This window comes from Micrasema longulum, unplaced genomic scaffold (assembly GCF_059751315.1).
Source record: "Micrasema longulum isolate JH-2025_06_02 unplaced genomic scaffold, ASM5975131v1 h1tg001589l, whole genome shotgun sequence".
Classification (NCBI taxonomy): Eukaryota; Metazoa; Arthropoda; class Insecta; order Trichoptera; family Brachycentridae; genus Micrasema; species Micrasema longulum.
Genome location: NW_028278771.1, coordinates 69750 through 93346, shown reverse-complemented (window position 1 = coordinate 93346; position 23597 = coordinate 69750). Strand labels below are relative to the sequence as shown.

The 23597-nt window shown below is 31.8% G+C and overlaps 1 protein-coding gene across 1 annotated transcript; it reads right to left on the bottom strand.

Annotated features, from left to right (window-relative positions):
* Positions 1–12566: 12566 nt before the first annotated feature.
* LOC148274766 (uncharacterized) lies at positions 12567–23315 on the bottom strand. The gene is made up of 3 exons (XM_088236631.1): positions 23109–23315; positions 14676–14787; positions 12567–13432 (listed from the first exon to the last, which is right to left on the bottom strand). The coding sequence occupies exons 1-3, from the start codon at positions 23313–23315 to the stop codon at positions 12792–12794; spliced, it is 960 nt and encodes a 319-aa protein (XP_088092757.1). The 3' UTR covers positions 12567–12791.
* Between the last annotated feature and the right edge of the window lie 282 nt (positions 23316–23597).

Below are 23597 nucleotides of genomic sequence, written 5' to 3'. Positions count from 1 at the left end.
TAGGTTGTTCGCAAGCTAAATTATTTGGCGCTCTTGTATTTCTTGTTTGTACATTGCAGTTAAAATTTAATTAAATATTTTTCTGAAAATGAAAAGAAAAATGCTTGATTGTATCGTGAAAGCGTGCAAAAACTGTTCGAACTAAAGGAAAAAGACTTTTCATTGAAAATAAGGTACTTAGGTACTTGTTTATGATTGAATTCCAAAACTCAAAGCTATTGATATTCAAGTATTTAATTTAAGTAGGCACTTAGGTACTTGTTTATGGTTGAATTCCAAAACTAAAATATATTTATTCCCAAACGTTGGCTTGCCTGCTATAAGCTGGTTCAGCAAAAGTTATTTCGTAAATAAGGACACACGTTATTTATTATTCCTTTTTTGAGTCTCCTCATTCGATTGGCTAAGAAGCTTCGTCGCGCTCAAATCAAAATCGTGCAAAAGTCACTACCTAGTACCAATAATCCATGGAGAAAATTCAGGAATATGTGTTAATTAAGAAAATTCAGAGCGCGATTTACCCTGAGCTCTCTAAAATTATGGCACTCAACCCATGCCCAACACGAATTAAGTAATTATTTAATCGTCAGCCGTGTTTCGACGTGACCTTGACATTTAATTCGAACCCAAAAGAAAAGAAAGAACTAAGACAGACCAGATCTTTTCTTGAGGTAGTAATTTTTTAATTTTTTATGTCCTAGCTTTAATTTTATTTCGTTGCATTTTATTTCATTTGTACCTGTATTTATTTGTTTATTTATTTATTTATTTATTTATTAATTAATTAATTAATTAATTAATTAATTTATTTATTTATTTATTTATTTATTTATTTATTTATTTATTTATTTATTTATTTATTTATTTATTTATTTATTTATTAATTTATTTATTTATTTATTTATTTATTTATTTATTGATTTATTTATTTATTTATTTATTTATTTATTTATTTATTTATTTATTTATTTATTTATTTATTTATTTATTTATTTATTTATTTATTTATTTATTTATTTATTTATTTATTTATTTATTTATTCATTTATTTACACGCCCTACGGGCTTTTGCATATATTAGAAATTACATTCAATTGCAGCAGTGAAACATAAGTATGTAAATTTAGTTAAAATTAAAGATAACATAAGAAAAGATAAAATATACATTAATAAGTAAAAATCAGTAAAAGTACCAACATAGGTATAGGGTATATAGAAAAACATTTAATCAATTTACAAATGAAAACATACGCACATACATATATGTTTATACATTATTATAGAGATACATGAGAAAAAAAAATAGTAAATAAAGAACAATATTAAGAAATTTTATACAAATTAATTTATAACCCTTTGAATACTTAACCTATATTTATATAAAGACAGACAAAATATATCAACTTCACCATACTCATTACCTAGCCGGTGTAGTCTAGGTATTGGTGAATTGTAATAATAATTGTGACTGCCAGGAGATTAAAAAAATAACGTTAGCTGCCGAGTATTTCGAACTGGTACTTTTAAGCTGATAACACTAGTTAATTCCGGGACGTCCAATACGCCATTTGCTATTTTATATAAATTTAATAAATCATTTATAATTCTTCTTTTACAAAGAGTTGACATATTTAGTGTACATAATAAATTATCGTAATTAATATTTTCAGTGGGTATATTAAGTTTGTAATTGATGAATCTAAGGAATTTACGTTGTACTCTTTCTAACTTTAAAATATGAACATTGTAATAAGGTGACCAAATTGTTGAATTGAATTCTAAATTACTTCTAACCAAGGCAGTAAATAGCACTTTGAGGGTAGTGATGGAATTAAAATCCTTCACAGTTCGCTGCAAATATCCAAGACATTTCATTGCCTTATTAGTGATGGTATCAATGTGAGGAATAAATAAATTTAGTATGAGAAAATGTGTTTATCATTGTTGGAATGGACTGTATTAGTCCGTCAATGAATAAATAAATAATTAATAATAAAAGAAAAATGACTGTATCGTGAAAACGTGCAAAAACTTTCTGGATAAAAGGAAAAATGTTTTTGATTAATATGTAGGTACCAAAGTACTTGTTTATGATTGATTTTTAATATTCAAGTATTGGACTTAATTACATAGGTAGGTACCTTGTTTGTGGTTGAATTCCAAAACATGAAATAATAATTTTTCAAATTAAGAATTTTGTTTGCAAATGTCAAACTTTACGCCACTTACCGGCGGTGGTGCATTCTGTGTAAGAATCCGTTTTTCAAAAATGTCTCGAATGTCGGTTAAATTTTTTTAAACATTACTAAAAACCCTTTAAAAATATGCTAACATGTGGAAATAAAGAAATAGTCAGGAAATTAATCAATTCAGTATCCATTGAAAATAATTGATGTTTGAAAACGTTAAAATACAAACTTTTTTAATTTACAAAAAAATAACATTCTCCAATTTTTTTGGAATATGCATTTCAGTCGAATGCAACCCTGGAAAATCGATGAAAACACATATATGCTTCTTAATTTTTTTCTACTCAATATATTGAAGATGTTATTGTTTGTAAACCTTGAGTACGTGAATTTGAAAATTTTGAAAAAAACTGCATGTAAATCTGTCAAGCCATTTTCGAGTTTTTGCGAGACACAACATGGCGATTCATTTTTATATATTTAGATGAAGAAATAAATTTCTTGCAACAGAGAGGGAAAACATTATTGAACAGGGAATATGGAAGTCTAAGCAATTACAGGGCTTATGACCTGTCATTGGCTGGTTGAAGTGGCCACTTTACACACTTTACACATTCACCATTCTGCCTATGTTTTAGCATTCACATATCCTCAACTCTGTTGACTTTTGTGAAGTAAAAAAGCTGAAACTTTTATCATGTGGGTGAGATTCATCCGACTAACACAATTTACATTTACAAAACAACCAATTTCCTTCGAGTACCTATTAGAAAACTCCAAAATTGATGTAGTCAAGTCCATCAGAGATTTAGGAGTTGTTTTGGACTATAAACTGACATACAACGAGCATATAGATAATACAGTAAATAAATCACTGAAATTACTTGGCTTCATCAACAGAATATCCTCTGATTTTACTAATGTCCGTACAATCAAAACTCTTTATTGCTCAACTGTTCGCCCTCTTCTTGAATATGCCTCAGTGGTCTGGTCTCCATTCTATGTCAATCGCATAAATCACATTGAATCAGTCCAACATTGCTTGCTTCGAAAAATAGCGTGGATGCTTGGACTAGAGAGAGATAATTATTCTTATGCTGAAATAGAGTCAATGTTAAATATTTCTAGTCTACAAAAACGTAGAACTAATATTGACTCCATATATATGTTCGGCATACTAAATGGTATAATCGATGTTCCATCATTACTGGGACAAGTAAAATTCAATATTCCGACTCGTAGATTGAGAAACAATGAAGTACTGTTCATCGATCAGCATAGAACAAACTATGGCCTAAATTCTCCAATGACCCGCCTTTGTCGTATTGTTAACTCAAGACAGGATCTGGACTTTTTTGGTTTAAGTTTACAACAATTTAAATGAGCATTAAATAAATAGTCCAGATCTTATCTCGATGTCCCTTATGTTTGTCAATGCTTCTTTCTTTTTTCTTTAAATGTTTTAAACTACTCTTTTATTGTAATATTTAAACCTTATAAATTGTATACATGGACAATGTCCGTTAATAAATAAATAAATAAATAAATAACTCCAGGAGGAGGAAATCCAGCCAGTCTGCAAACATTTGTACATACTCAAAACATTGTTTAATTAAGAAATGTTTATAATATAGTTGTGTGGGTTAAAGTCCAGTGATCTATGACACACACACGTGATTTTACCTGCAATGACGGGCGTATTTAAAGCTTCCACATGGGGAGTGTTTTAGAAAAAAAAAGTATAAAAGTCTCGATAAGAACCTCTCTATGTCCAGGCGGATGATGAAATAAAATCGGAACCTTAGACGAGTGTTTTTTATTTGATAGCTACTCTCTGGTAAAATGTCATGAATAAGATAATCGAGTGGACATAAGACGCCTAAGTCTACTATTCTTAAGGTCCTGTGTTCGATTCCTAGTAGGGTGGACATAAAATATTAATTTTAAAGGTTTTTCAAACTGCAATATTTTATTGTTCATGGACTGGCACCTGAAGCTTAAGACTGATCACATTACCTTCTCGTAACGGATAATCGAAAAACGCTATATTTGGTTAGCAAATACCTTGCTCTGTGCACCACTGGAACCTGAAAGGAGAATGATGACGATAAGAATCGAGGTATCACATTATTAAGGCAAAAGTTAAAAATTCATAAAATCTACTTATGGGGTTTTCAAAATTAATTATATCTAATGTAAACTACTTTTCGATGCGAGAATTTGAGTCTTCTAAACCCCCTCTTATATATGTCTTTGCCTGAAATATAGAGCAACGACCCAAGAAGAAACTCAGTATTTTATATTGAATATACAATATATTCTGTAAGACCAACAGTATTGTAACTCAATAACGTAATCAGGTGGCATATCCAGAGTACATTAATTTCATTCCTGCCTTGACGAAATGAAAAACAAAGAAATACGGCCTATAACAGTATCACAGGGCGTAGTAATATCAGTCAGTTCAACTCGTCAGCGCGTATACAGGGGGACTGGAACTGAACACGCCATAGCGAATTTGCACACAGAGGAGGTCATTTGCTAATTATTGGATCTAACTTTCCCCTACTAAAGTTTTATAGTTTAGGAGATATGTCAATTTTTGTACTTTATTGAGATTTTTCAAAAATTTGTGCTTTAAGCTTTCAGAATCTTAAGTTTTTAAATTATATTAGTATTTTTTTATTATTCCTTGGTAGTTATAAACACTTGTGATTAAAATACGTTGGAACTTCCCTCAAACTACGGTAGAAAAATAAGATATTACGATTTGAAAAAAAACTTTACGATCAAATTGAAACTGAAATAAAAAAAAAACTGCGGTGTTTCAATAATTTATTCTACTCTAAGTTAGTTCTTACGTTTTTCGCCTTTTTTTTAAAAGCGTAATATCTTATTTTTTAACCCTAGTTTGAGGAAAATTCCGACGTATTTTAATCACAAATGTTTATGACTACCAACAAATGATAAAAAAATACTCAAATAATGAATGCTTGATGGACAAATTTTGGAAAAATCTCAATAAAGTATAAAAATTGACATGTCTCCCAAACTATAAAACTTTAGCTAAGGAAAGTAAGGTCCAATACTTAGCAAATTACCCCCCCCCCATATGCGAATTTGCTACGCCGGGTTCAGTTCCAGTCACCCTGTATATATTGCAATGTAAAAGAAAATTAAATATTCTTATGACTGCCAGAAGTCGAACCCCGGACTTGATAATAAATAAATAAATAACAGAACACCTTTTATAAATACAATATTGGACAAGGTAAAGTAATCACCTGATAAGCCCACGTAGAATAAGATGCTAATACATGTAATCAAAAGCAACTTTGTAACAACACAGCGTAGGTAGTTATTGGGTCTCCCGTATGGTGCATAATATGGCCTACAGGCTACAGGGTATGCCTATCTGCCTTGACACCCCCTGCAGTGGGCCTTAATTGCAATTCAGTGTATTGACAGGTCCGGAAGTCAAAGATGGCGGCGCAGATAGGCCAAGCAGAAGCGGAGTGCTAAATGTTTTCCTAGCTTATTAATTTATATTTTTTTCAAAGCAATTTCATAAAATTTAAGTGATGTCTACGGGTTTGCATTCGTCTGCATTTTTTCTACGAGTATTAAATAATTAAATCATTGTGTGGCTATAATTTTAAATGAGAGCTAGGTAATACAGACCATCTATTCTTCCTGAATGCATGACAAACTTACCGTTGATGATGCCTGTGGGGAGGTTGATTGGTCCGTTGAATAGTCTAACGAGAGAGGTGGATCTTTTCCATGCTAGGATTACAAGTTTTTGACTCTTCTTCTCTATGTATAATAATGTGTATTACTGACTTATTCGTCTTTGTTTGCTATTGTTTTTATGGACTATTATGTTGGACCTTAAAAATCTGTTGTGTTTTTTTTTAATGAGTTTTTGTAATTACATAATCATATATGTACAGTGCCGCAGTGGCGAGCTGTGATTTATTACTTAGGTAATCTACAAAAAACGTTCATTAATTTGTACCTACATAAAAGTACATAATATCTAAGTAGTATAGTGAAAATAAATTACTATTTTTACTGTGGTTTTGTAAGAATCAACTCTAACAATAATTTTTTTTAACCACGCGATAAACGTAGTTTTATTATACACTATTTTTAATAAAATACGTGTACATACACACTTTGAATGTTGGCAAAACATGGATGGTAAAAGCGGGTGATAGGAAGGAATGGAGACGTTTGAAAGAGGCCTTTATCTAGTAGCGGAGAAAATAAGGCAAAAGAAGAAAGAAAGAAGAAAAGATGTTTTGTTTTTTCTTTTTAAGTTCTTGTATTTCAAAATATGTCGTTTTTTGCTTAATGTAACATGACGCCACAGCACCGTTTGCAAAGGGATTTTTCGGCACAGTCTTTTAAGAGTTAAACGCCAAACTTCTGAGTTTTGAAAGTAAGCGCGTTCGCGTATAAAAATAAATAACATAAACAATTATATTATTATGAAATTAAACACATTTATTGAAAAATATAACTATTGGATGTTAACATAAATTTTGTCCGTTTTTTCCAAATGAAGAGAAAGAGATGTCACAAGAAAAAAATACAACAAATAATGTATTCTCCTTAATTTGTTTTCTCCTTTATTTCCTCGATTGAACGCGAACTGAAAGAGGTATCGAAAATGCTCATTTTCGTCTACTTGATACTCCGCTTTGAAGGCTTTTAATCAAATAAAATAATACATGCAACGTAAAAGCAAACAAAGTAGAAAATATTTTTTGGAATGAAGTTTAACAAGTATCATTTTGTTTGACTTTTGGTGCTCATTTTTAAATTTGGAAAGAAACGAACACATCTAATACAGCTTGGTCCATATACAACTTTTGAAACGATTAATCGTAGTTTTTATCGATTAGTTGTAAATTATCTGGATAATCCGCCCCTGTCTATGGAAATATCTTTTAAAGATAAACAATTTAACGCATAGATAGATTTTGCAGCCGTTAAAATATAATTGTTTATTTATTTGAACGTGTCTTTAGGTTGGTGGTAGGTACTTGTGCCTAATATATACATACACATAATAACCTATAAATGTAGATAATTAGCCATCATGTTTTGAGCACGTAGTATAAAAGCCAAATGTAGACTGATACTATATAATATTCTTCTTTTTCGATGGGGCTACAGCCCAAATCGAGCCATGGCCTATTTAAACTTTTCAATTTTTTTCAACAACGTAAGGCACACAAATATGATAACTATTTTGGAAAAACGCAAAAGGTACCGACGTTGAAAATTATATTTTGAGTCTATTTCTAAATAAAAACAACAGAATTGCCTCAGTTTTGATGTGTGGAAAACGGGACAACGTAACGTCGATTTTGTCGATTTTGATTAGGAATAATCAGTTCGCTGAATCAAGGTATCTCACAGTTGTTATTTTGTGTCTCACAGTGCCATCTGTTGGATTAAATAGAAAGATCATTGGTTTGAGTCTTCACTAAAGTTATACAGAAAATGACGATCAATCGAAAATGATATTACACGGTGACGTTGAATATTTTATGTTACACATGAATAAATAATAAATTATTAAATTGGATTACTCTGCAAACGTTTTGAAACGCTTTACGTTACGATACTTTTATTTATACTTGCGTTTTTAGGTTAGGTATGAAGACGACTTAGGTCGATTTTACAAAGGTTGAACAAATCTTCATGATTATATAATAGAAAAATTTGGATGGATGGATGAATTAATTTGATCATGTTATTTTTTACTGGCTACTGGCTACTCTCTGGTAAAATCTCCTCAAAATGAAATCGAGTTGAGATTAAGCGGCCTTATTGTGTTCTGGTTAGTTCATTTGCTTACCATGAAATAAAATAAATAAATAATTATATTACTATTAATATCAGTATACATTACCCTACATTTATAATTTTACCAAGTCGTGCCGTGCGGATGTGTGCTATCGTATGATATGGGCTACGCATGGTGTTTTATTAATATTTTTTTGTAACGATATTAAATAAAAATAATGTGATCTCACTGGGGTTACCCGTGCCGAGGACACTAAACAAGATCCTTTTTTGCATTTGAGAATATACCTACAAATAAGTCTCAATATACAGAGAGACATAACAAAAAGACAGCTTTAAACGCTACGTATTTATTTATATTATAAAACGTACAATAAAAGAACAAAAACATAACATAAACTATAGGTACGTTTATGGAGCAGGTGATTCAATATTGGGTTGGGCGAATAAGACAATCCATTTTGATTCTACCCAGCTCCACTATGCATTTTTATAGCCCTTTTGAACATATTCTCGTTACTAATTGGTTTAGTGGACAGTGGAAGTAGATTATAGATTTTAGTTGCATAATTATTCTCATACGTATCGATAGTTTATAAAAAATATTATGTATTTTTAGTTTAGATTTTTACCAATTTATGACGTCATGAAATATACATTTTTATAATCTTCCGAAAAACGTTTTAAATTTTTGTTAAGTAAAATACATTGGCTGTTAACTATCGATAAGATAGCTACATATTGCAACAGATATGGAGAAGAGAAAGGAATATTAAAGTCCAGGCGTTTACAGTAATTATGCGCTGTTATTGGCAGGATATTGTGACCACTTTTATTTTATTTTTATTTTTATTTTATTAGGGAAATCAACAGTTCTACATACATATTTTTAGTAAACAAACAGATATAGTGTATAAACTCAGAACCAATAACAGATTTCCACATAGTATACAAAGTTAGTAAAGAATATATATATTACATATCAAATAAATACATACAATTTATACATATAAAAATGTTATTTTCAAGTACTCAATAAACAAAGATTTTTTAAATATTAATTTTAAGAACATTAAGTTACTGTAAATTGGGCGGGATAAGGACAAAAATGCTTGAAGATAGGATAAGGAGGGGGGGGGGGGGATGTACATATTTATTATTATAATGTCTACTAAGTTACATAATACATTTTTAGTTTAAATTTTAAATCTGACAGAGTGATGTTTGTATAATCTATATTTTTAAATTTTGTATTGTACATTGAAAAAGTCCTACGAAAAAAAGCATTTTTAACATACGATGTTTTACTTGTTGGTACATGAAACAGGTGGTACCGTCTACAAATCCTGGCTGGCACATGTATTTTTATTAAACCAAGCAGCTCTGTACAGTCAACCATTCCTGTCACAATTTTGTAAAGCAGTAGTTGGTCCGCACACACTCTGCGGTATTGTAGAGAAATGATTCCATGGAAGGTGGAGACAGTGAGAGTAGATACATAAAAAATACCGGTTTTGTATTTAAGGTACTTTATAAATTTGTTTTGAATATTTTCTATTCTACTTATATATATGGCATACTGGGGATTCCATATCTGAGAGGCGTATTCCAAATGGCTTCTGACAAATGTATAATATAATGAAATAAGGGCCTTTGGATTATTAAAGTGTTTACTCATTCGAATTATGAAACCTAACATGCTCAATGCTTTGGAGGTAATTTTATTGATATGCGATTCAAAAAGTAGTTTTGAGTCTAAAACAATCCCAAGATCTTTAATTTCGTGCTTTCTCATTAGTACATTATTGTTTAGTTTGTAATCAAAATTAAGAATTTTTCTTTTCCTTGTGAATGTAATACAGACACATTTATTTATATTCAAAAACAGTTTATTTTCAATACAATAGTCAGTTAGACGATTAAGATCGTCTTGAATCATTAGGCAATCTTCTTGAGATTTAACTTTAGCGTATATTTTCATATCATCGGCATAAAGAAGAAATTTTGAATAACGAAAGCAAACATCAATGTCATTTATATATATAAGAAATAATAGGGGACCGAGTAGACTTCCCTGGGGAACACCAGAGGAGACTTTACACACTGTAATTAATTATTTTGACGTTATTTGAATTTAAAAAAATGTTTTTATTATTTTTTATACCACGACAGGCCAGGAAGTCCAATTACAGTACAGAACTCAGTTTTCATCATGTATCGAACCTGAAACCTTTCGCGCTTAAGTCAAGCGTCTTAATTTCTTAAATTCTCTGTTGATTTTTTGAAGTTCAAGAGCTAAATGATACCTTTATTGATTGAAGTTCATCTGACTCAATTTTCCCCTCCGAGGCAACGTCTAAAAATATTTGGAATATTCATACTTCTTGAGGATGCGACAGTGGACCTGACTTGGACACGTTCTGCATATGCCTCAGGAGAACCTAAACTCAAGTTGCCTCTTCTTTACACTTGCGGGCTCCCGCCGCGCCGTTCTGGAAGGCCGTCAATGAGGATCATTCGGATTTATTCGGTGGAACTAAGGAACTTGGGTTTGACGTGGAAGAAGGTGAGTGTTAGTTAGCGATAGGGTCTCCTGGACGAGTTTGATGATGTGAACATGCTCCATCTAGGAGCGGATGTGGATAAGATACATCTTAAACCAGTCGGTTTGATCATAAGCATTTTGAGTTTCTCCACATGTCAAAATACAGCCTTGGAAGGTTTATTTTTTAAATGGGAGTTATTGCGAAGATATATTATTTCTGATGTGTAAGGATCTGGCGGGGTAGCCGGCTGCGGCTATGGCCTTAGGGGATGGGAGATAAATCCTAGGGGTAAGGCATTAAGTCTTAGGGGTTAATCCAGTTTTTCCATAAACATTTCATATTATATTTAGAAGTTTGGGAAAGAAAAAACTGTTACATGTCATTTATTTTTATTCTAATATAATCACACTACTTTATTTTGGTTAATTACTTATTTATGTAAAATCTAAAACAACAATAAACGAATTTAAATAGAAATAATGAAAAGTCATCATTCATCATACACTTTCCGCACCTAATGATGCATAGGGCACTGCATTGGTACACTAATCGCAGCGCATCTTGATCGTTTTGGTTACATGAAGGTAAGATGATCAGTCTTACGCTTCAGGTACCAGTCCAGGGACTACGACATATTCCAGGGTGAAAACACTATTTTAAATAAATATTTCATATCAACCATGTCACGAATCAACCCGAGATCTGTTATGTGGCAGACAAACGCGCTGACCATTACACCACGAGGCTGACATAATGCAACGTAAGATGGATTGAATGTAAAAAAATCATTGTTGGTGTCAAAGCTCCATATTAAGTAGGTATATAAAGCAAAATTTTCTAAAACTGGTGTATACAAAAACTCAAGCCAACGTTCCTTTTTTTTTTAAAGGGACTACAGTGATCAGAAATATTAAATAAAAAGTTTATATACATAATAATTATGATAAAAATGTGGTTGTGCTCTCGTGATACTGTCACGGGCGAATCAGAGGTCCATGGTTCGAACTAACTCAGATTCCATTTCCTGGCACAGTTATTTACAGCCATTAAAAAAAATTGCTTCAAAATCAAATGTTTGGGTTAAGAGTGGAGTATGTTTCTTTAAACAGGAAGAAATTATCGCTGGAATGTTTTTTTTAAATTTATTTCTACTTAAATAAAGTATTATGCGCCTCGAGGTCAAATAATGAGCGCGTTTGCCTGCCACACAAGAGGTCATGAGTTAGATTAAAATATTATTTTAGCAATGGGCCTTTTTTACAAACCTGGTATAAAGTTACACCCAGGCATATGCTATTGCCCAATGTGCTTTTATACCGGAATATTACATTTAAGTGGCTAATTAATGGACAAGATTCGCTGTGATTACTGTACCAAGGCAGTGCCCTATCCACCATTATGTGTAAAAAGGGGAATGATGATGATGATCAAATAAAATTAATATTTTATGACTTAATGTAAAAGTTTAATTGAAATATGATTTAATCAATTTATGGAGTTTACGGAATGTGTACGTGATTAGGACAGCCGGAGAGTGTTTGAAAAATCTTTTATTTTTGCTGCTAACCTATGTTTCCTGTATCATATGCACAATCGCAGAGTCCCTGTAAAAAAACTGCCCTATATAAAGCAATGATTAATATAAAAAAGATTCTTTAAAGACATTTTTTTTAAAGTAAATATTTGCGTTCTTCTGATTTACCCAGATATTTTAGTTTTTGGGGCCATTTTCAACGAGTAATAGCTCACAGGTAGAGTGGAGTTTGATCTTCGGACCTCAGATCCGTGAATCCGTAACACTTACCACGGAACCACAACCCGTTTCAATTTTAATCTAAAACTTTTTCCTAATGATGTTAATTTTCGTATCGTCTACGTGGTTTTAATCCCCCGGATTGGTTTGCACCAGTATTTTCTGTTACATTCATCTATGTTTTTATCTGCCCATGGGCTGTATAGTTCATATTGTCTCATTGGACTTGTTTAAAGTACTTTCGACAGGGTTGTTCTTTTTGCGACCTCTATCATTACTTCCAAAATAGGGGATTTGAGTAGTGCTTTTTGTAAAAATTTGTTTTAATCTGTGCAAAAATAAATCCGTACAACTGCTGGGAATTGTAATCAAAATTATACTAATAAAAAACTAATAACATTTAAATGTAAAAGTGTCTATCCTTTGTTATTTACAATGAGCTGAATCATATTAGGCTCCAATCGAATTGCTGATAATTTATGGTTATTCAGAATTATTTTTCCCGCAGTTCATACTGAGATCGTTCGGTACCATTTCGTTCAACATTGGGTTCTGTTGGCCATAGTCCTTAACATTTCCGTAAAGAAGCGAACTATTAGCCCTCAACAGTTCTTCTTTACCGCTGTGAGAAGTAAGATCTATTTCTGTATCGCTGTCTTTATCAGAATTGTCACTGTTTGGCGTGGTCTTTTCATTGTTGTATCCTCCATTTTGATATTGGTTTTCGTGAAACTGGTACAGTTTCGGAGCTAAGCTTAGATCAGTCGGGGTTGGACTGGATATATCAGGCCTAGATAGAATTCCATTAAGTGAGAAATTAGTCATTATGTTCTTGTTTTGGTGGTCGTTCCTCATAGGATGATTCTCCATCCTATTTTGCTGATCGTTTCTCATGGGCTGGTTCTCCATCCTGTTTTGATGGTTGTTTCTTAGGTTATCGTGGTCATTGTTCTGGGGTTTTTCGTCGTATTTTGACTTTGGTGAAGGAATTGGCGGGATCGGAAGGTGGTGGAATATGTCTCTCGGTGGTGACGAAGGGCCTCCAGACGCTGATGATGGACGCTCATCAGATTTCTCAGGGGGGGAGGACAGCCCGTCTGGAGGACTCATATGACCTGGACGTCCTGAAAATAAATAATATGAATGATTCTTACGAATTCAAAAAGTACATGAAAACCATCACAGGTCGGACAAAATATTGCACAATAGACTAAAAAAAAAACTATCAAAAGGGATAAGTTTGGTTAGAGGATATTGGGGTTCGAACTGTCAGTAGAGTCGCAGTGAGTCACATCTTGCTGGAGGGTGTAAAATGCTAAAAACACCCAGTTGCATTCCACCGGCAACACTACTGACTAGTCCTACTCGCTAGCGTTCACGTCGTGAACCATGGACAGTGGGATCACACACATAACGGTGTGATCACAGCAGATAACGAAAGGATGATAGGCGAGTTTCTGCACCTCCAAACCCTAGCTAAGGGAAGGTAACCCAGACAGAAAAATCCACCAGAGAAGGCAACGGGAAACCACTCTGATCATATTATCACAGGAATCACAAGGAATCGTAAGAGACAGTACTACACATAGTAAATAATCATTACAATTAGGAAAATAAATGCATAAAATTATCGATTTTAATTAATTGAAAAATTTATAAAATTTACACATTTTCTTTGTAATAGATATAGAGAGTAGTGTTTTCATTTATAAAATAATCATATATCTACACATATATTACTGTTCTTCCATTCTTTTTTTTGTAATAGAGGGGAAATTAAACATATATCAATTCTTTAAAGTTAGGCGAGTAGGATTATATTCAAAAGAAATATGTATTCTAATATAGAAAGAATGCACAAAGAAATTGGCTTGCTCACAGTAAAGCAAAAAAAATATATAATGAAGCAATTTTCAAACATAAAATGATTAAGAAGATTAAAAAAATAAAAAACAAAATTAAAATTAAACCAACAATGTTATAACTAGGGATAAAAAAAATGAGGTCATCAATGAGGAGAAAAACAGAATCTCAAAATTTGGTACATGGGGTTGAAGCTGTACAATGAGTTACCTGAAGAAATAAAATAAATAGAAAGGAATAAAATATTTACCATTAATTTGAAAAATATTTTTATTATAAGTTTATATTAGCTCTTAAGATGTTATGAACGAACATAATAAAGCATAAATAAATCAATATGGAGCCGTGAATATTCTAGATATTTACATACAAATGTTTATGTAACATTCGAAATATCTCACTTGTGGCACTTAATGGGTTAAATAGGACAAATCTATGACACAAAAAAACAAGGTAACTGCATATTTAAGTACATTTAAAATTAATTGTAGAATAAATTCTTACCCATCATCATCGGCGGTGAGGTGAGGCCTAAACATCGCATTCTCCATGCGTCTTGAAGCAGCTGTAGTCTGGCTTGCTTTCTCCACTTTGCTCGTCTGTTTTGGAACCAGACCTATAAACAATTATCAGGATAACATAATTAACATTTGTAATATTATTTTATTTTATTAACATAAACGGCAAATCTGCCTTTTACAAACATTTATAATACGAACATATTTGGCTATATATATACATTTTTTTTAAACATAAATTTCGTTATACCCAAGATTTAAAAAAAATTAACCTAAAAATTATACGGCATATTTAGAAGGTTTAAATAATTAAACATTCTACAGTAATACAACAAGAAAATCATAAGTACTGTTTCACACAGCTGGGCAAAGTGAACAAAAACTGTATATATTATGAAATGCATGAATAAATTAATATAATTACCATTCACCATCTTTGAAAAAGTTCAAAAGGTTTGTTCTATAGGAACAATACCCTACACTAAATATATCAGATACGTGGGAATAACTATTGCCGAGTTCATGAAGTCTATTTAATACGGCATTACAAGTATACACTGTCCGTAAATTGTTGCTACAGAACGGTGACATCTGAGTCATTATTTTTGTATACAGAATATTATTACTGTATACAGGTTGATCGCGACCCTAACGCGATATTTTTCCCAATGCAGTGACGTTTTAATTCTTCTAATTCTAAGGTGGGGGGGGGGTATGTGCTATGCAAACTCCCGACGTCACTGCGTCCTGTGAAGATCTTTTGTGATGAAAAGAAACTAAGAAAAAAAGCTAAAAAGTAGTGGCAAAATTGCAGTTAGGGATTTTAAATTGCCCGAGTGCGATCAATTGAAAAAAAATAATAAAGCAATGAGTAATTATTTTTTAAACAAGCAATGGTTGGTTTGATTGGTTTAAATAACGACCCAACTTGCATTGCCTTAAAATAAAATTAAATCATCTGAAAAAGATCCGTTAAAAAATAAGATTTCCGCGAAAAATCCCCCGTTGATCGCGAATTTTTGCTTATCGCGGCCATGTCCAAAACGCACCCCCCGCAATCAACGGGGGGTAGGGAAATATCACTTTTAAAAAAATATTTTTAAAGAAATAAAGGTCTACGAAATACTGCCCAGCAAAAAATGATCTAATTGAAGACCGTTTCCACAAAGTGAAATTTCTAAATAAAAAACAAATGCGTTTTTTTATTGAAATGGGTTCTTCCATGTGAGCTTTATCGATTGGTGAAATAAAACGTTAACAAAACGATATATATATGCGAAGTTGTAGCGGTTCATATATCGTAAATTTTTACAAAACGAAATAACTACACTACATAGAGTTTTCACAAAGCGAAATATCAATATATTTTTTGGGGTGTTAAGTTTTTTAAAATCGAAAAAAAATCACAAACAAAACATGATTTCAACCAAGAAAAAAGAAGTAAAATAATAATTATAATATAATATTATTTGAAATATATTTTGTTATCACTTTATTTGTGGTATTATGTATACAAAAAATATTGAGGAGGTAAATTCCCAAATGTGTATATTTACATATATACTTTAATATGTCAGTAGACATATAATTTGACAAAAAATCAGTTTGAAATGATTTCATGGAAAAGTAAACTTATTTAATTCCCAACATAAATCAATTTTCCATACATTCTATCACAAAACTATGTAGATATTTCTTTTTTGTAAAAATTCGTGAATTTAGAACATTTTTATAAATAATTTTACTAATTCTACATTGTTGATTTTTAGTATATATCTAAGTTAACAAAATATAATTTTTATTTTATTTAAAATCGCAATAGTTTTTTTTTAACATGAAAAAACCTTCTCCTAAAATATTTACATTTTGTAGATTTTTCGCTTTGTTTAGACGGTCCTCAATTATAAGTAGCATAAAAAATACTTCTAAATTTGTAATTTTGAATTCCCGCAAAAACGGTGATTCTATTGGCTTCGCCCCTAGTACGTCACGATTCGTGTTTATTTGTTCCTGTCATTGAAATTTGTGTAAAACAGTATCACGAATCTTGACGTCACAACAACCAAGGCTTAACACGTGGCGTTTTTTTACGAACGTATTTTTATTAAATTTATTTTTTACATTTATGTATGAAAACGTTTCTCCACAATATCCATATTGGTTTTGAAAATACAATGAATTATTCTAAATCCATTTCATATATTGTTATCGGTGTTCGTAGTATGTGATATTTCCCTATTTGAGTCGGTTAAGCATAATTTTAAATCAGATTGTAATTTTTTAAATATATTTTTACGACCATACAGGTGGTATTTTTCTGGATTACTGTGCCGTGTGTTGCTCACTCTTCCTGTCAGTATTTTACAGACAATATTTTGGCTTCCACCAGATAATGGAAGTAGAAAAGCAGCTTGATAATCGATAATAAATTCGAGCGTTTCTGTACATAACGAATAATATTTATTATTCCACAGTTACAAACATTTTCAGATTTATAAATAATTTGTATTCTCGATCAAATGAATAAAAAAAAAACAACATTTCACTTAAATGTCATCGAATTATGCTCGAAAGCTCAATAATGTATATTATATTCGTAACAAATGTCATAAAAAGCAATGTTAGGACGCGTGTGTTTTCAAGAATACTTAAAAAGTCACTATCATCATTTTCATTTCTCTATCCGCAGCCAGTGGTGTATACGGCACGGTGTTGTAGTGTATCTGGATATTTTTGCATGGAAGATAATGTGATTAGGCTAAAGCTAGGGTTTCCTAGGACAGCGGCGCCCGTATCATAACGGCCGTAGGGAACGGTGATACGGTGGACAGCCGTCGTAACGGTGACAAGAGAGTGGTTTCCTATGAAAACGGTGTTAAATGGTGTTGATAACACCGTTTTCCTAGGAAACCACTCTTTAGTCACCGTTATGACGGCTGTCCACCGCATCACCGTTCACTACGGTCGTTAAAATACGGGCACCGCTGTCCTAGGAAACCCTAGCTTTACGCTCCAGGTACCAGCACAATATTCTGCCGTTGTAAGAAAGAAAGACGTTTTTACATAAAACAAAAAACCAAGAAAATAAATATTTTGTAACTCGGAGATTGAAAAATTCGCTGTGTGAAAAATACGACAAAAATGAGGTGTATTATTGTGCGACAGTATGTATAATGGTTGGCCCTAACGAAATATTTACCGTTTTTAGTAAATTTTACGTTATATATTTAAAAATTAACATTTTCGTCTTCTTTTTAGTAAAAAAATTACAAGAAAATATGTTATACTTCAATGAAAAGACGTTTCTAGCTAAAACGCCCTTTTTATTTAGTAATTCAGTAAACGTCTTTATTTTTTAGTGTTAATATGCCAATTGATTTTACTCAACTAAATAAAATAGATGTTACTGAGTAACGCCGACTTAATAATCAATTAACTTCGAAATTACCAGCAGATCTTAAATTTAATTAAAAACGAGTAGGTAGGGGAAGGGTGTACAAAATCACATAGATTTTTTTGTAAAATGAAAAAAAAAATAATTGGTAACATATTTAGTAGAAAATCTCTTTGGTTCAAAATGTACACTATTTTTCAACATTTTAGCACTGTTGTTGTAGGAAAAAATACAAATCTATCAAATAAAAATACAAAAATAAAAACATACTACAAAAAACCGCCTTGCCCCACCGGGTGTACAAAATGTCATACGATATATACTTAGATGGGATGATTATTCAACACTTTTTAAAAACAGAATTGAAACGTTTTTTATAAATATTAAAGAATTAAAATATTAAATGCACACTTCACAAACAAAAATCTTGTTTTTTTTATTTAAACCAGCACATTCTACATGAACCCAGTTTCCACACTTTATGCATTTTAACCATGTTTCACCTGGCTTTGATCTCGTATATAACTCATTACAATAAATGCATGAGCAGTCATCTTCATCGTCTGTAAGTAGAAGGTCTTCAGTGTCTGAATTAATAATCAATTTTTTACATATACCTTGTTTACACTTTTCCAGGATATGTTTTTTGAAACCTTTAGCTTTAGCTTCTGATATATTTGGAGTTGTATTCAAATGTCATGTTTTACGCACATATTGCGAAGCATTATTATTCTTCTAAAGAAATAAAAGTATTAAGCGGGGAAAAATGGCATGGTATGTCATTTTACCCTACCGGTACATTTGTCGTTTTACCCCACTACGTGAGTTTTTAAAAACATTAAAAAATATCACTTGGCATCTAGTAAATTTTAGCAAAATTATAGTTTTATATGAAGATTAACAATGACACAATATATCCTTTCAGTTTGTGTTATAGAATAATACAAATAACATAATAATAATACCTTCGGTGTCCGCGCAACAAAAATATTGTTTTATTTCACAAAGTAACCCGCAACACGTCCTCCTCGGGCGGTCGTCATAAGCGTCCTAAATATTAGTGAGTATTTATGTGTCGTACCAGTGCTCATTCTTGTGCAGTTTCAAACGTGACCAAGAGTTTGGTTTCAGAGAAATGATAACTATGTCATTTTACCCGCCGATGTCATTTTGTACACCCTTACCCTACATTCATTTCAGATGTTTTTAAAAACGGAATAGAAGAAAAATAAGTATTTTAATCAGTCTTTAATAATTATTATATAAGTCAGAACAGCCTTTTATATTAAGTAATCTTCAAGACTTTTTGCAGTTTAGTCTCTTTATTAGTGAAAATAATAGGGTTGTGGTTATTTTAGGAAGATAGATGTATTTTTAGTAGATGCGTATTTTTTTCCTGATTCCGAATGTGTATTTAACTCATTTTCGAAAAAAATGTTAGATGCGTCGTTCTTTCTTATGACGGCAGTATTGCAGTGTTAAACAGCCTTAAATAAACAATATTTCATGCCCACCATGTCAGGAATTGAACCTGGGTACGTATTCAGGGTACCTGTACTGAGACGGTATAAACTAATATCGATATTTATGTACGAAAGTGAATGAAAATTCAAACTATCTTCGTCGGTTACCGCTAATTGAACATGTTTTGAACAAAAAAAATTGTGAACATATTATATTTTTCATACAGAAAACTTAATTTTACTTTGTAGATAAAATTGAAGATAAATTTTAACTTCCCATCAGAATACGTACCTTGGGGTGCTATTCAGAATCTTCCCTACTCCAGAGAGAGTGATTAATTTGGGGATTTTAATATTTTCCATGCGTTTACAATTTGCTTTATGTATATTTTATTCATTTATTTGACAATTGCAGTCTGTATTACTTTACTGGTTGTTAAACCCATCACGTTATGAAGACTGTAAATATAAGTTAGAAGTTACTGAATAGAAAGCAGATAGCTCCTAAACTACCGATATGTACTGAAAAATAGATCGAATACTATAAGCAGAAGCCGTATTTAGCAAGCGAATTGCCCTATTAATAGATGAATTCTGACTTGCATTTGTATGGTTTCTGTGTGCGTAAAACAGTGCATGAAATCTCGCTCTAGTTTAATTATTGGGAACATACAAACTGATCACTTTCAGCATATTTGGATTACATATTTTTGTTATTTTCATTGTGCGTTTTAAAATATAAATAATATAGATGTCCATATAAACCTAGTTTTTAAAAACAGTCTGAATATTTTGTTATTTATCTCTGTTTATTAAGTTAGTCTTCTTTGTTTATTCTCAAATGTAAAAACATTTCAAAAAAGTAGATTGTTAAGTGTCCTCGGCACGGGTTACCCTAGTGAGGTCACATTATTTTTATTATTGTTTATAGTTTGTAAGAGTAAAATATGAATAAATAAATAAATAAATCTACTTTCAGAAATCAGCTTAAAGAAATGTTTCCCAAGAAAAAAATTGCGATTAGATTCAAGGGTGTTGTAATCCAGCATCCATGCTAGAAATAATGATGCATACAAGAATAGATATTTATTATTTTCTTTACGATATAAGTATCGCAAAAATCGCTTTTGGCTTAGTTTAAAATGTGCAATATTGTTGGACTTGCAGAATATGTTTTATTTGATCCAACTTAAAATAATGATTTGCTTTATCAGTCGTCGCTCTATATTTCAGGTGAAATGATTTAGCACGTGTGTGTGCCATCGATCATGGAAAATAGTAAAAATAAACGGGATTTCGTGAGCAATGGTCAAGGGGATTTTAGAGCTTTCGATTAATGGAATTACGGGCGTAATCTCTCCATAATCTATTTACTATGCAATAGGTTTCGCAAATCCGTCTAACTTCTTGACTCTAGATTTTGCCTCTTTTGGGTTTCCCCGCGAGTGCCTTTAGTACTTTTATTTCTGACGTTCTGAGCAGTTATTTGGTTTTTCTATTTAGTTTTTCTATTTGGTTTTTCTACTTGGTTTTTTGTATTTTTTATTTTCTCTCTATCTATCCTCGCCTCTGTTGTATACACCATGATTTGGTGTGACACACGTTTTGTATATCCGAATTATGTTTCCAATAATCATGTGTTCATTGTACTATACGACATTTCTTAGGCATCGATGTTTACTAACAGAAAAGGATATGTTCTCATCATCACTATGACAGCATCATCTGCATGGCATGTGATGTTAATGACTTTATCTCCCTCAGTGGATTCACTCCTTTTTTTTATTCTTAAAAGCGTTTTTTTATATATATTTATTCTGCTTGTGTAAGTAAAGGTTTTAGGCGTATATATTGTTGTTGTATATTTAGTTATAAAGGTGCTAAACTTGCTTTGTTTCTTAGTTCTCAATATGTGTTATTTTTTAAATGTTAATATTATTTATGTACCGAATTGAGTTATTGTAACTCCTGGGAATGTAATTCAATGTAATATACTTTGTGTTATATGATTTATAAATAAAAAAAAATATAAAAAAACCACTGAACTTCCTCATTGACATCGAATCTCTACAAAATAGTGGTAAAACAAAAAAAAAATCTGACATTGGCTCTTTTATCTCTACAATCTCTACAAAATAGTGGTAAAACAAAAAGAAATCTGACATTGGCCCTTTTAGGTTCAAGCCTCAGAAATAATAAACATTTCCATACTGATCACCATCAGATCTTCAAATAAAGAAAATTATTGAATTTACTTCTGAAGAATGTTATTAGATTTACTAGTAAGGAATACAATAAGCTTTTAAAAGTTCTTGATAGGCTATTAAATTAAACCAAAAATGTAAAAAAAATAAATTTGTATTGCGTATTATCAGCGTTATGATTGTTTAAAGATTTGTATTTTTGAAATTACTTCGCGTGTGACGTCTCAAGTTCTCTTTCCCTTCTTCTTGATTAGTTCTGCTGATTGGTCAGTTGACATACTGTAAACCGTAAACCCATCGCAACTCTCTTAACATTGGTTGATTCGGAAGAACTAGTAACGTCATTTAATCCCGCTGGCTCAAAAAAATACGTGCGTGGCGGTGTTGGGTCAAATAAGACCCTGTTTTAAATGTCGCCTTTTAGGCATTTTTGTAAGTTATTTAATATGTGGGGTTTAAAGTCTATGCTCGATGACACACACGTGCTAAATAGTTTTGTATCGGATTGTGGTCCTGTGGCTAGTGTCTCGGACTCACGGACCAAAGGTCTGTGGTTCGAATCCTACTCTACCCCAACTCGATTCCCATTTTCTAAAAGTGAGTTATTTACAACTCGTTGAAAATGGCCCTCAAAATGAAATATTTGGGTAAATCATAAAAACGCAAATATTTATTTTATTTAAAAAAAAGTTTCATTTGAAATGTACAGTCATAACTCCAAGAAGAAACTCAGCGTTTTCTATTGAATTGAATTCATTACATTCTGCAAAACAAGCGATCAACGTCCTGCAGTAAATTTACATCGTCCCTGCCATGACATATGTAGAACAAAGGAACGTGGCCTATAAAGAGACCACAGGGCGCAGTCAACGCTCAGTCCTGTAAAATTCAGTTAGTCTGTCACTCAGTTCCAGCACGTATTTCAAGTGCAGTCTCCTCAACCCATCATCGCAGCTACGCTCGCGCTACGCAACCAAGATTTGTATCTTATTCGCCATGTAATAAATACGCATTAAACAACAATTATGTGTCTTCTGTTAACCTCTAACTGTAGGAGCTCCACCAACCCTCATCAACCAAAATCCTAACAATATTATTATTTCATCACAATATGCTGTGAATCATAAAAAGAGGAGTAGTAAAATTTTGCATACATTTGACAATATGACGTATAAAAATGAATTTTTACATAACTGAAAATTTTATAAGCTAAAGTAGTTCGTTTTTATTAAAATCATTTTTATTATTTTTTCATACGTTTGCTTTGAATTTTACCGCGGGTAAGAAAACATTTTTTTTATCGAATTTCCCGTAGAAATGAACTTCCTAATTATTATAATATTGAAAGGTGTTCTTACCTGAACTCTAGCTTCCGATAAGCTGATTCTTAGGGCAACTTCTTCTCTAAGGAACACATCAGGGTAGTGGGTTTTGTGGAAGAGAGCTTCCAGCTCATGGAGTTGTTGGGGACTGAATGTAGTCCTGTTCCTTCTTTGTCTTCTTCTTCCGAACATATACTCCGTCAGCAACTCACCAGGTAGAGGTGATAAAAATGGACCAGCCATCGAGAAAGTGGGCAAGAAATCTCTCTCAATAACCTAAAAAATTATTCGTGTTCAGTAACATTCAAAAAACGTAATTATAAAAAAAAAATCGAACCAGATATTATCACAACACCGAATTACTATATATTAAGTACTAGCAGACCCGACAGACGTTGTCCTGCCCGAACGTTAGCTTGCCTGCTATTAGCTGGTTGAACCAACATTTTTTTTCGTAATTAATTACACATGATATTTATTTTGGACTTTTTTGAACTATTTATATATTCGTAATAAAGGTTTGTT